This window comes from Leptinotarsa decemlineata, unplaced genomic scaffold (assembly GCF_025532065.1).
Source record: "Leptinotarsa decemlineata unplaced genomic scaffold, Ldec_3_MD MMD2_tig00026328_RagTag_RagTag, whole genome shotgun sequence".
Taxonomy (NCBI): domain Eukaryota; kingdom Metazoa; phylum Arthropoda; class Insecta; order Coleoptera; family Chrysomelidae; genus Leptinotarsa; species Leptinotarsa decemlineata.
In genome coordinates this window covers 30230426-30245467 of record NW_027412688.1, presented here as the reverse complement: position 1 = coordinate 30245467, position 15042 = coordinate 30230426, and the positions used below count along the sequence as shown (strand labels likewise).

Below are 15042 nucleotides of genomic sequence, written 5' to 3'. Positions count from 1 at the left end.
TAAGAAATAATTCGCATGAAAGAAGCACGGTGTTCAATGTTGCCATCAGTTCTACTCTTTTTGCCAGATCTCCTGTTCAAAATCTTGATCTACTTTTCCATTATTCCAAAGTCAACATCTTGTTGAACCAATTTATTCTCAATAATATTTTACTATCTCGACAAAAAAATCGACTGCTGAGGATGAAAATTTCGTAACAAAACAGGACATGTTGCTATGACCCAACTTCACAAACACAATATAAACAAGTTAATTCACAGATGATATCATAATACATAAGATATCATCGAAATTTCTTATTCGTTTGAAAAACCTATTGATGCTATAACGCCAATTGAACATTGTTCAAATATACGCCAAATATACGCCACGGCTTATTTGAGTGGAGTGCACTCGGAACTTCCAATTTTAGATGACCCTGGCGCATAAATCAGGCTGAATTTGACTGACGGCACGGGATATGTTTGCTTTGAGGACCAATGTTCTCCAATGTACTCCTGCGACTCAAGTAACCCCCACATGAAAAAATCAAACGGGATCAAATCGCACCATCTTGGTGGCCAGATCACATCACCTTCATGTGAGATGATCATGCTCTCACATCGCTCGTGCAGCATATCCAATGTGTGTGGCACGTAGAACCATCCTGTTGAAAGCACGTGTCGTTGTTGATGCCGCCAGCCCAAAATCCACACCAATCAGTGACTTTTTCGGAATGCATTGGACGCTCTTGTATCTGCTGTGGATAGGTATCGTCCCAACCTCGACAATTTTGTTTGTTCACGTACTCGCTCATCCAGATATGGGCCTCATCGCTGAAGATGATTTTTCGATGAAAATCAGGGTCAGTTACTAACTGCTTCAGACCCCATTCAGCGAACACGTCGTTGTCTATGATTGTTCACCTCAAGTTCCTGGGTCAGTTGAATTTTGTATGGGTGCAGGCTCAACTCATGACGGAAAATTCTCCAAGTTGTGGTTTGCGAGAGGCAAAATCGACTGCCTCGGATTCTCCTGCAGACTCTCACAGACAGCGGCGATTTTTTCGGCAAATCTTGCGTTTCAACGTACGGGTGTTGGTCGATCGTTAACTGAACCAGTGGACTCAAATTCATCCACAACATTACGAACAGTCCTGTCGGTGGGGCGAGTATGGCGACCGTAAAATGGGCACAGTACGCGGTACGTTGCGAGAACAAAACAATCATTTTGATAAAACAATGTCATTATTTGCACGTGTTGTTGTATGCTCTATCCGTATCTGGTGATTTGGCGAAACATAGTAAATAAATGACAACTGATTTGACAAATGCAGCTTCAACAACATTGGCGTTATCAATTGTTAAAGTTCGGAATGGCTTGTTTGAAGACCCCATATAATTCAGCCGATGATTTCACTGAATTTTAAATTATCCTACGTCAGTTTGAAGTTTGACTGGTTAGCTAGTTGGACATATTGAAAAATAAACATTTCCAATAACAATCATATCTCACCTCGTTCTCTCGTCTGCCATAAACAGGTAAGGACACCGTTGTCATATATTTATAATCCATAGTCTCGTTTTGGTATTTCATATAGTCCTGTGAAAAAAAATACTGTGAAGCAAGTTCAGGCTGTACAATTTAGAGGCTGTACTCACATGAGTCTCCTTCAGTAACATATAGTCTTTGGAGGTCAACACTTTATGCTGCCTCCAGAAATCTCGCTTGACGTGATCGAGAAATACTTCTCGCTGGCGAATACCTTCAAATTTCTTCCACAGCCAGTTAGAAAGTCTTCTATCTGCCAAATCCACGTGGAGGTAACTCCAAATGTACTTCTTGGACTTTTTTCCAGTTAGATTGATGGGGCGTGACATAACATTCAAGTAGTTCAGCATTTTTTCTCTGATGTCTCCCATGTATGTCATATTTGCCCAGTAACCTAAAGAATATAACCTGATGTTAAACGAAGGAAAGCTGTTAAACATCTATGCATATTTCTCAAATTAATAAATATAGTTGAAAAACTAAAAAAAACACGCATTTCAAGAACATCGAACTAAAAAGTTGAAGATAAGTGTTTTTAAAAAAAGCTCAACACAATAATGAACAAAAACTACTAATATTAGTGTGAACAAAGCGACAGACGCTTGAAATACAAAAAAAATGGCACAAAGTGCCCACGCTTTTTTCACAATAATACTAGTAGTTTTCGTTCGTTATTGTTTCAAGCTTATTTGAAAAAAAATTTGCAACTTTTTAGTTTGATGTTCTTTGAAAGCGTGTTTTTTAGTTTTTCAAATTATATTTATTTTTCATTTCTCAGTTTCGTATGTTATGAAAGCGTGTTTTCAGTAGTGATATTTTCCAATTCGGGATTCCGAATATCAGCTACCAAGCCCAAGGCAGCAAGCGCGCCAAGGAAGGTTATAAAAAAAGGCAGCAGGCGCGCGTGTTAATAAAAAAGATACCTCTTCCGAATGAAGAAATACATGTGAAGTGCGTTCGAATTATATCAAGGAGGGAACGTACAGCGCCATCTGTCCGCGAATAGATCAAGCAATGATGTCGATATTCCAAGGAGGTTACTTACAGCGCCATCTGTCCGCGAATAGATCAAGCAATGTTTACCGAACTGAACGAAATAGATTTTTTTACTCTAGGGCTGATTATTAATGTAAAACAAATTATGTATTCAGTGGAGAATTTGGTCCCGAACAAGTATATTGTTAGACTGATCCATTTCTTGAAGGAACGAGTAATATTTCATTGGAAAATCTATAACATGAAATTATGATGAATTTATGCACAAAAATGTTCTATTTTCGAAGTAATTTTGCCTCTGTCATCATCAAAATAGCAGAAAAAATATAAAGTTTTCAAAAGTTATTTGTCGTTGACATTGAGGTCATTGCAATAAGTTCTTAGACAAAATCGACTTGAATTTGGCATTTTTGGAGAAACCTATTGTTGGAAAGTCGAACCGTCATCTTTCGAATGAGATGATCGATTTTCGAAAGCGAATGAACAAAAAATAGGAAATCAAAAGTCTTTTTTCAATGAAGCTAGATTCATCCCCCATTCTCATTGGAAAATTATGAGATGATAATACCGATTTGATTTGTTGAATGTTGAATTTTATAAACGAATGTTGATCTGTATTTTTTCTACTTTGCGATGCATTTTCAATGTCCCACTCTGTATCGGTGAAGAATTATAGACTTTGGAAAATATTTTTTCAATTTTTGTAATAAAAATATATGCTTTACCCATATTGGTGCAAGCTATCCATTCCAATTCTTTGGCATCGTTGATGTCATGTCCAATCTGATAAGTAAAGATCCTCACTGGATAATCTTTTTTCCAATTTCGTTCCACGAATATTTCTTTGATATAATCATAGTCAATCCCTTCTGTCATCAACATAATCGCTTGATTGCACCTAGCACCTGAAATTTTTGAAATTATTCTCATATCCCTGTCTTCACAAGTCATGAAAAAAAATCATTTATATAATATTCATTGCTTCTGACAAATATTTCACAACCCCAGAATATGAAGTCAATATCTTCACCTACTACAAAATGACGGGACGTTACACATTAATATCGATATTTCTAGAAATATTCCTTTTCATCTGCCATATGGCAATTCTAACAACTCGATAGGGTTCGTTAAGTTATTTTTTGTTTATAAAAATGACAAATGACAGTTAGAATATTCTATCCTATTGAATTCGATGTGGATATTGTATTCCAACAAGATGGAGCACCACTCCAGACTAGTAAGAAACTATTTGGATACTACTTTTCCCGGTCGTTGGATTGGCCGTCGAGGTCCTACAGAATGACCAGCCGGCTCGCCAGATTTGACACCTTTGGAGCATTTTATTGGGGCTATTTGAAGCAAAAGGTGTACGAAACTGAACCTGCTTCAATATTGGATATACGGCAGAGAATAATAAATATTTGTAGAGATATTGACGTTACTGTGTTCAAAAATGTTCGGCGTGAAATATCGGATGAGCTGTTCATATGTCAAGAAGTTCAAGCCAACAATTTCGAGCATCTTCTGCACTGATTTCAAGCTTTTTACCTCATATTATGTAGTTAAATGTCAATGTATCCAGACAATTATTAAAAGTTTCGCCATTTTGTAGTAGTTAAAGATGTTGACATTATATTTTAGGGTTGTGAAGCATTTGTCAGGAGCTTCAAAAAGATGTATCACAAGATTTCCCTTTCTATTTTTTCCCAGATGGCGTCCAGTCGCCATCTTGAAAGTTTCATTTGTCAATTTTACCTTAAAATAAAGTATTTATGCATTAACTTCATTATCCCAAATTTATATTTTTTGAGTTGAGCTGTTCAAGGGGGGACATTAAAAAAATGCACTGTATATTCACTTTCGGCTTTCAATGAATTGCCTGAACGAATGAAAAACTGTAATGACTTCATGAAATTCCAAATATTTTCAGGAAAGAAATGGAAAAATTTGAAATATTCACCATCAATATTTTTTATAATCAATTAGTGCTTTCTACTTTTTTTATCTCTTTGTATGTTTTTGACAACCACGCATTTGTCATCTATATCAATTCATGAATTTCACAAACTACACCTAAACGATTTAATCTCCACAAACTTTATTGAAAAAATAAATTAATCACTTGATTAATGATTATTCACTTGAAAAAGCTAATGTTTAGCGAAACAGGTTGTGATATATTTTTTCAATAAAGTTTGCGGAGATCAAATCGTTTAGGTGAAGTTTGTGAAATTACTATGGATCTTCATCAAGTAACGGCCGAATCAATAAAAAAATTGATGAATTGTCATACAGGAATGGTTTCATACCAGCCTAAGTCCTGTTTGACTAATCATGATATCAAATTTAAAACCTATAGGCAAGATCACTTTTGCTATTGAAAAAGAAATTGTAATGTTATGTGATGTTATCTCATGTTATGTATGTACGAGGTCTGAATTTTCATTTTCATGAAAAATATTTATTCATTCAAAAATTTTTATTTTGTCCTTCTTGATTACGATACACCTGTGCCAACGTTTTCTTCAATCTTCAAAGCAGTTCTGATATACATTTTTTGATATGTTCTTGAGGTATCTCAGCGATTCTGTTTTCATCTCCTTAATTGTCGCAAAAAACCGTCCTTTTATGCGTTTCTTCAGTCTTGGTAACAAAAAAAGTCGCAGGGGGTTAAATCTGGTGCATACGGTGGCTAAGGCATGATTATGGTGTTGCTTTTGGCCAAAATATTATGAACAAGGTGTTCATAATTTGTATCATCAGGTGTATTATAATGATGCAAAAGTCATAGATTGGTTTTCCACAATACCGTACGTTTTCTTCGTATTGTTTTTCGCAAGTGGCGCATAACTCCAATATAATTAATACTCCTTGTTGACATCACCACCATGTGGAAAGAACTTCTGTGTCATAGTAATCGAAGAAAAGAGTAAACAAAACCCTGATATTTGATCGAACTTGGAGTATTTTTTTGAACTGGGCTCTTCCATTGGGATTATTGGACTCTGGTTTCGATGTCATAACCATTTACCTGTCATAACCTGAGCGATGCTCATGAGACGGTTTCTGTGGATAAAATTCAACAATTTAGGAACGAAATTCGCTGCCACACCCTTCATGGCTAACATTTTATGGCATCAGCCAACCGATATAATAATTACCTCAATAATTCCTCTGATAGTGATTTAACGATTCTTCGTATCAATTAGCTTCACTTTCTCAACGTTTCCATCGGTTGCTGATGTGCTTGGGCGTCCAGAGCAAACGTCGTCATTCACATCTTCTCGACCATCTATGGGAAGCTTGAAACACTTGTTAACATTTTTCTAACTGAGAGTATAATCACCTTTTGACACTGTCAACATTTCAAGTGTATTTGAAGTCACCTCCATTTCATACAGAAAATTTTATGCTAATTTTCTGATCCACTTTTTTCTATAGCAAAAAATCGCCAAACACGCTTAACACTTTTCTCTCACCAACAAACTGAACATGCTATATAGCTAAAATTGTGAACATATATTCGAGACGATAATACAGATATAAAAAATGAAAATATCGTTAATTGAATGTAGGTAGCTCGTGAAATGTCACCATTCACAGACCTCGTATGTATATGTGAAAATGGTAATTGTAGCGGTAATGGACAGCAAAGTGCTGGTTCAGAAAATAGTAAACTTGACTTTATTTTTAAACTCAAAAAATAAATTAAGTTAAAAATCGGGAAAGACTTCCACCTACCTGATGAAACCGTTCGGAGCGTCTTCGTCAGCTTCTGGAAGGCTTTCAAACTTGCAAAACGTAAATAATAAGCGGGTAATAATAATAAGCGGGTATTCACGAACGAAAAACAACTTCGTCCCTTGCGGTGGTCAATTCAAGACTAACTTCTCTGCTCCATCTCGCGCATGTGTAGAATCGTGGAAGTCATTTCATCAGCGCGAAATATTTGAATACAAGAACAATTGAAAAATAAAAAAAAACAAAAGAAATTTGCTTCGACCATAATATTATCAAGGTTTTAACATTTAAGGACATACACAATAAAGAGAACTGTAACATTCTCCCCACTTTTGTTGAATTATATTCAACAAACTAAGCAGTGGTAAGGGGACACAACTTGTTAACAGGTCTCCTATAAATACCACTATCGGTTTTGACTGTCGCTACTCGAGATACTCCATCCAAGCCAGGATACAGATTTAAAACTCTAGCGGTACGCCACTGTAAGGGCGGCATATCATCTTGCTTTACTAAAACTAAATCACCCACCCTCAATGGAGAATCAGGAGAAGTCCATTTATTTTTTTGTTGTAGAGTACTTAAATATTCCTGGTGCCATCTGGCCCAGAAATCAGCATGCATTCTCTGCAATAATTGCCATCGAGATAGACAATTTAATTTCAAATGTTTTAAATCATAATCTGGAAGACAAGTTAGGGGTTCTTTCGTTAAGAAATGCCCCGGAGTTAAAACTGATAGATCGTTGGGGTCCGTACTTAGCGGGTAAAGTGGTCGAGAGTTCAATAACGCTTCAATTTGAATTACTAATGTATGTAACTCTTCAAAGGTGAGAATTTGAGAACCAATTACTCTCGCAAGATGAGTTTTAAAAGACTTAACTCCTGCTTCAACTAAGCCCGAAAAATGACTACCAGTTGGAGGATGAAAAGACCAGATAATTTTCTCACTTTCAGTAACGTTTTTCATTATTTCCAAAATATATTTATTTGCTCCAACGAAATTCCGTCCGCAATCGCTAAATACATGAGAACAACGTCCACGTCTCGCCATGAATCGGCGCAAACCCGCCAAAAAAGCTTCCGTTGTCATATCCGATATCATTTCTAAGTGTACAGCTTTCGTAGCAAAGCAAATGAAAACACAAATATAATATTTGAAAGTTCTAGCTCCGCGGATTCTTACTAATGTAATATTGAACGGGCCACAAAAATCGACAGCGATAACCGAAAACGGTTTTACTTGTGACACTCGAGTTGCGGGAAGATCCCCCATAGGGGGTTGTAAACATCTAGGTTTGAGACGCCAACATTGAAAGCATTTACTCAAAACCTTCGAAATCGTGCGACGCGGTGACAAAATCCAAACATTTTGTAATAGAAGAAAGTGTAAAGTTTGCAATCCAGGATGTAAATTCATTTTATGCGTATGTTCAATAATTAAATCAGTTAGTCTACTCGAACTTGGTAAAAGCAATGGGTGCTTTTTATCATAATTCAAAAGAGAGTTATTCAATCTGCCACCAACCCTTAAAGATCCGTGTTCATCAATGAACGCGCTGAGTTTTCTCATATATTTAGGCAGTGGTTTATTAGTTTTCAGTTGTGAAATTTCATTTGCAAATACTGATGATTGAGTGAAATTTACTAGAACAACAAGGACTTCCTGTAATTCGACTTCACTAAAACTATGTCCAACTACTTTCTTTAGCGGGTTTTTCAAATTGTAAATAAACCTTTTAGCATATGCTAAAATTCGTTTGATTTTATCTAATGAAGAAAATCTATTTAAAATTTCTTCCAAAAAATTTGCTTCAGTAAAAGCTATCAGAGTTGATTTACGTTCTTCCTGATCATCTATACATATTTTGAATTTTTGTAAAGGCCACTCAGATTCTGGCTTACATAACCATGGTGGACCAGTCCACCACAGCGGATGATCAACTAGGTCTTTAGGAAGCAAACTACGAGATGCACAGTCTGCGGGATTATCCTCGGAGGTCACATGACGCCAACAGTTAGGAGAAATATTTTCTTGAATCATAGAAATGCGGTTTGCTACAAAAGTTTTATATTTGTTAGGATCAGACTTCATCCAATGTAGAACGATTGATGAATCGGTCCAAGCGTAAACTTGGTCAAATTTAATTTTAGTTGAATAAGTTTCCAAAACGAAAGCAACTAATTTCGATAATAAATAAGCAGCGGATAGTTCAATTTTAGGTATTGACAGCGGTTTGGTTGGAGTGACTTTCGATTTTGCACTCAGAAGTGATACTGAAATGTTATCATTCCTAATAACTCTTACATATAAACAAGAGGCATATGCATTCTGTGAACCGTCACAAAATGCATGTAATTCACATCTCATAAAATTAACGAGCTGAATGAAACGAGGTATAGCAATTAGCGATAAATTCGGTAACTGAGTTTTGAACTGTACCCAATTATCAACAATAGATTGAGGGGGTCGATCATCCCAATCTATACCTTGCATCCATAATTGTTTCATTCTCAACTTAGCACACAAAGTTACCGGCGATAAAAAACCGAGAGGATCAAAAATTCTACCAATTTCTGATAGAATATTACGTTTATTTATCTTGGCCTCTACAGCATTAATAGTGTAAGAGAAAGTATCCAACGAAGGGGTCCATTTCAACCCTAAAACCTTTATCGTGGATTCCGTTTCTTTATCTAATAAATAACTCTCATTATATGAATAACCTTCAGGTAAGTTTTGTAGAAAAACTATATTATTACTTGACCATTTTTTCAAATGAAAACCACCTTTTCTGCACAATTCAATCAATTGTCTCTGAATTTCTAGTGCTTCATCTAAGGAGTTACAACCGCCAATAACGTCATCAACATAAATGCTATCGGATAATAAGATTCGGGACGCCAAAGGAAATCTCAAACTTTCGTCATTGGCTAACTGTGCCAAAGTGCGAAGAGCAAGCCAAGGACTGCTTACAACTCCGAAAGTAACAGTACATAGTCGATATTCTATTAAAGGTTCTTGGGGAGTAAATCTCCAAAATAATCTCTGAAAATCTCTATTAGCGGGATTGATCAAAATTCTAAGGTACATGCGACTGATGTCCGATGTAAAAGCAATGGCGTGTAAACGAAAATTCAAAAGTATGGCTGAAATATTTTTTTGTAATTTAGGTCCTTTCATTAATACATCGTTTAGAGAAAAATTATTTGAACACTTGGTGCTCGCATCAAAAACAACTCTGACCTTTGATGTAGAACTGTCTGGCTTGAATACACAAGTATGTGGAATATAATATGAGGGAAAAGCATTTAATTCGGAATCTGGAATTTTTTCCATATAACCTGATTCGATATACTCTGAAAAAATTTTACTATATTCAACACACAAGTCCGTTTCGCGATGTAAACGTTTTTCCAAACTAAAAAATCGTCTAAGAGCGATTTCCCGAGAATTTTCGAATTTTAAATTGGATGTTTCTTTGAAGGGAAGAGATACCATAAATCTACCAGTATCTGTGCGGATAGTAGTTTTCAAGAAAATGTCTTCACACATCTTGTCCTCTTCAGAAATTATTGGCTTATTAGGAATCTCCTCTAATTCCCAAAACTTCTTTATTGCGTTTTCTAATCGAGCCATTTCGACAATATTCAAAAACGAATTTACATTTTTTTGTTGAACTTCACCCACTTTCCCAAATAAAATCCAACCAAATGATGTATTGAGAGCGGTAGGTAAATTTTCGTCACCTTTAATTCGTCCGTCCAAAAGAATTCTTTGAAAAACATCTGCACCTAACAGCAAATCGATTTGTGCGGGATTGAAAAAATGCGGATCAGCTAAATTTATATTTTCAATATAATTCCATGAAGAAGGATCTATCGAAAATGTAGGCATATTTGAGCTAATATTTTCCAAAACAATGAACTCTAGTGTTAAAGACGGTTGACTCGATGATAAAGGTTGAATAGTACAGTTGACAGCGCCTAGCGATGCTTGAGTGGTCATGTTTCCGATACCGAACACAGAAATTGACGACTTGAAAACTTTCGATCCCAAACGATTTACGCATTGCTTCGAAATAAAATTTGCCTGCGAGCCGCTATCGACCAGCGCTCGAACAACGTGTAAATTTCCTCGGAAATCCAAAATTCTCAATTGCACAGTAGCTAGTAATACACTGTGCTGATCAAGGTTCGTGGTAAGAACTGCAGGGCCGGAGTCAGGATTTGATATGTTCGAAGAATTTGCAATATTACGACTTGCAGATTCATTTAAATTATGTGATTCAATATTTGATAGCGGTTTCTCAAAATGTAGCGTGGAATGATGAAATGCTGATTGGCAATAGCGACAAGTGTTAGATGAAGAACATTTTTTCTTAGAATGTGTATGACTCAAACAATTTGTACACCATTTGTTCTGCTTCACAATATTATACCGTTCTTTGGGCGATTTATCTAAAAATGAGGAACATTTATGAAGAGCGTGTTCACTTTTACATAAAGGACAATATCTGTTTCCAGAAACTTGGGTGTTTGCTATGAACGAGGATGAATTTCTGGAACTAGAAGGTCTTTGATCGCGATTCGTACGAAAATTTTTATGTTTAGAGCGGATAATAGCTAATGATGACGCTTCGTAAGCCTTACAGTGATTGGTCAAAAAATCTATCATATGAGAAAAAACGGGATTCGTTATTGATTTAACATTAAGCTCTAATTCATAGCGAGACTCAGTAAGAGGATCTAACCTTTTCTTGAGCATGTTACAAAGAATGAAATCCCAATGTTTCGTTGGATAGTTTAAAGCCTCAAGCGCTGCAACATTTTCTTCGAAAATATCAATCAACTTTCTTAGTTGAGTTGGATTTTCGACTGACATGTGAGGGCTAGATTCAATTTCTTGCCAATAAGCATTAGCTTCAATTCGCGGATTGGAGTACCTTTTTATTAATGCATTATAAGCAATCATATAGGTATTTTCCCTAAGCGGTGTACAGGCAATTACACTTCTCGGTTCTCCCTCCAACACTGAGTGTAAATAAGAAAATTTTTCAATGTTTGAAAGAGATGCATTATTATGCACAAGTACATTATAAAGATCAATGAATGACGTGAAACTTTTGACATCTCCATTGAAAGTGGGCAACTTCATCTCAGGAAGTTTTGCTCTGGGTGCGGTTGGAGTATTAGGAGTGTTATTATTAATGGAAATTGATTGTTTCGTTAAATCTTCGAATAAATCAGAGTAAATAGCCTGTACAGTAAAAAGTTCCTTTTCAAACTCTGTACGGACTGTTTCTTCGTCTGCTAACATCTCACTGGTTACATCATCACTGGAGCTCAAACTACTAATAATATTCAACTGGTGTTTTCCGAAATTAACAACAATTTCTTCCAAAACTTTATATCGTTGGCGGAACTCTGAATGAATATTGTAATCAGTGAGAGCCACATCAGCGACTCGTTTTAACTCTGACATTCGGTTGATTTCCGTGTTTCTAAGGGCTTTTAATTTTTTAATTTTATCACTCATTTCTGTGTTTTGAAAACTTTCGAAATAATATGAAATACCTTTATATTAATATTCAAGAATAAAGTGAGCCCGTACCTGTCAACACTTTTTTGTTGTATCTAAGGAAGTCGACTCACCAAAAAAATGACAGCAATAAAAACGCTCTCGATTCAATGGGAATAACGACGATGACCTTGAAATATCTTGAAATAAGATGATCGAAGCAACTTTTTAAGTAAAAAATAATAAGAAAACCAATAATCTTGGCTCGATAGGACCAAAAATGTAGCGGTAATGGACAGCAAAGTGCTGGTTCAGAAAATAGTAAACTTGACTTTATTTTTAAACTCAAAAAATAAATTAAGTTAAAAATCGGGAAAGACTTCCACCTACCTGATGAAACCGTTCGGAGCGTCTTCGTCAGCTTCTGGAAGGCTTTCAAACTTGCAAAACGTAAATAATAAGCGGGTAATAATAATAAGCGGGTATTCACGAACGAAAAACAACTTCGTCCCTTGCGGTGGTCAATTCAAGACTAACTTCTCTGCTCCATCTCGCGCATGTGTAGAATCGTGGAAGTCATTTCATCAGCGCGAAATATTTGAATACAAGAACAATTGAAAAATAAAAAAAAACAAAAGAAATTTGCTTCGACCATAATATTATCAAGGTTTTAACATTTAAGGACATACACAATAAAGAGAACTGTAACAGTAATCAAAGCAAAAACACTTTTTTCACTCACTCGAAATTCAGGTAGCGCCATCTTCATCTCCTGAAGACGCCAACTTGGTTGGTGAAACGCGTATCTCTGGTGTTTGGGAAAAGTGTTTCATACTTAATCTACGCCAGAGATTCCTTTTTCACGTTTCAATAACAATAAAAGTGAATAATCAGTATCACTCATTAGAAATCTAACTTACTTCTTTGTGTGTGTCTGAAATTCTCCAATATATCGAATGCTTTTTCGATCCCAAGAGATAAATTGGCGGCAAATTCTTCTTCATAAACTGGTAGATATTCCCTCAACAGTCGCAAATTCTCTTCGTTGGCCTGAAAAAATCAAATGTTCAATTCCTAAAGTGGTAAGGTAGGTTCTTACAAAAAAGGTTAAAGTTTATGATATGCCAGAGAACAAAACCTACAGTGCTCAATGGATACAGAAACAGTCGAAACGGATCTGGGATACTAGACAAGATCTTAAGTTTTTTAACCCGAGGAACAAAATGATTGAGTGAGCACTAAGTAACCTCCAGTATATAGCTGGAGAAACTAGAGAGGTAAAAGTTCAATCTTAGTATAATAATGATAATACGAATGGTGAGAAACATCTCCATCATTCCTTGAAGAGTACACGCATGCTATCGGTATGAAATTCGGAATAGATAAATGTGCAATGGTCCATCCCAAAAGAGGACGATCGGGGACTACGAAGAGTGTGCGGCTCGTAGATGGAAGCACCCTACGCCATTAGGATGCGTGAGAGACGTAAATTTACTTACCTCGGGGGGGAACAATACCACTCACAAGAGGTAACAGCAGTGAAGAACTCTCTCCGCGGTAAGTATAAGCACAAACTCCGACAGATCTGGTCATCAAAACTGTTGGGGAAAAACAAAGTTGCTGCAACAAATATACTTGCCGTTCAAATCTCACTTCACTCATTTGGAGTAGTGAAGTGAACTCAGGAGGAGCTGTATCAACTCGACGTAAAGACCCGAAAAATAATGCATCTCTGTAGGAGTTCGCATCCCAAATCGTCCGTTTCACGTTCGTACTTCTATCGACAACAGGGAGACAACAGCTGGTGAGCTCGGTTTAGTTCTCGACATTGAACGAGGTGTTCACAACTCTGTCACAGAGTTGAAACCCGTTCAGCAAAAAGCTCATATGAAAGATGTAGAGATCACCTCACTTCTGCAGATATACAAGGATAAGCCAATGTATGGGGTCTTCTTCAATAACATTGAAGACCTTGGCTCAGTTCGATTGGGCTGAAATCGGAAACTGAGAGGTTCGTCATGGCTTGCCAGGAAGGTGTCTTCAATATCTTAGTCTACCGCAGTCGCGTGATGGGAATAGAGGTTCCTGACACAATGCACTTGCTATCAGCATGTCCAACATATGCGGTCTCGACCTATATCCATTGACATAAAGCGGCCTTAAGAGTGCTATATTTCCATCTACGGAACTCTTATGGCACTCTTACGCTCCGGGGGATATTGAATCCTTTGTGGGGAACGAGAAGTGCCGAATTTATTGGAACTATGTGTTCCCCACCCTCAGGCTCATATAAGCTAATAATCCTGATGTATTCCTTCTCGACCACCTGAGCAAGACGATATTTGTCGTGGATTTTACAGCTCCTAGCGAGACGAAAAGAGAAGGAAAAACGGATAAAATATCGATATTTTCCCTTTGAACTCCGCAGACTCTATCCAGACCACTCTGATTCTTGGGCTCCTTGATGAAATGATGCCCTCTCTATTCTCGTATCTTGAAGTCATACCGGCTTGCCGCACTAAGGCAGAAATCTCAGCCGGACATATGCAGAAGGCTGCCATTATTGGCTCACTGCGCTTGCTCGGAGCTCATGATTCTCGGACCCCATGATCACATATATTCTACCAAAAATGAACAAGATAATCATATAAGCCATATGGTTTTATAGTTTTCTCGTGATGAGAGTTTATTTTGAATCAAGTGCACAAATACTCAATATAACATTGAAAAATTGTGATCAATCAGTCAATAACTTCAATAACAGAAACAGTAGTTACAGACAGAAAACTTAGTTATCTTCGTTTACTCAACAATTGCTCAGGTTAAATTGCTGTTTGGAATAGCTTGATTGACAGTGGCAGTGAAAAAATCTCTTTTGTTAATCAGAATGTATTTACTTCTCTTCTAAACATGTAAGAACGGTTCATATTTTTGATTTTTTCTTGGGATATTTGGTATAAGCATGGTCTGAGATATGTTGCGTTTCTTTGTCGTATGGTTTTGTTACATCGTGGTGTAGAGGTTTCCTTTTTTCTAGTATTATAGGAGTGAATAGTTGGTTCTATTTTGATGTTTTCTTTTTTCACATCACTGAGTGGGCTTATACGAAAAAGTTGTTGGAAGTTACTGAGATTGTCTCGCAAAGTCGTGTTACTGGTCGTTTCAATTTGATTTACCAAATGATTCGTTATTGAAGGGTCTATGATTTCATCAAACATATTGTAGTAGAGCCTTCCGCTTGGAATTTCCTCA

General features: G+C 36.6%; 1 protein-coding gene across 1 annotated transcript in view; it reads right to left on the bottom strand.

Moving 5' to 3' along the window:
• The window catches only part of LOC111503968 (voltage-dependent calcium channel subunit alpha-2/delta-3), a 51336-nt gene that overhangs the window by 17694 nt on the left and 18600 nt on the right, over nucleotides 1-15042 (bottom strand). The window contains exons 8-11 of the mRNA XM_074182077.1: nucleotides 12711-12840; nucleotides 3252-3431; nucleotides 1641-1924; nucleotides 1495-1581 (exon numbers count right to left, since the gene is read on the bottom strand). Of these exons, the coding sequence (XP_074038178.1) occupies nucleotides 1495-1581; nucleotides 1641-1924; nucleotides 3252-3431; nucleotides 12711-12840 (681 nt within the window). The remainder of the gene's footprint in view (nucleotides 1-1494; nucleotides 1582-1640; nucleotides 1925-3251; nucleotides 3432-12710; nucleotides 12841-15042) is intronic.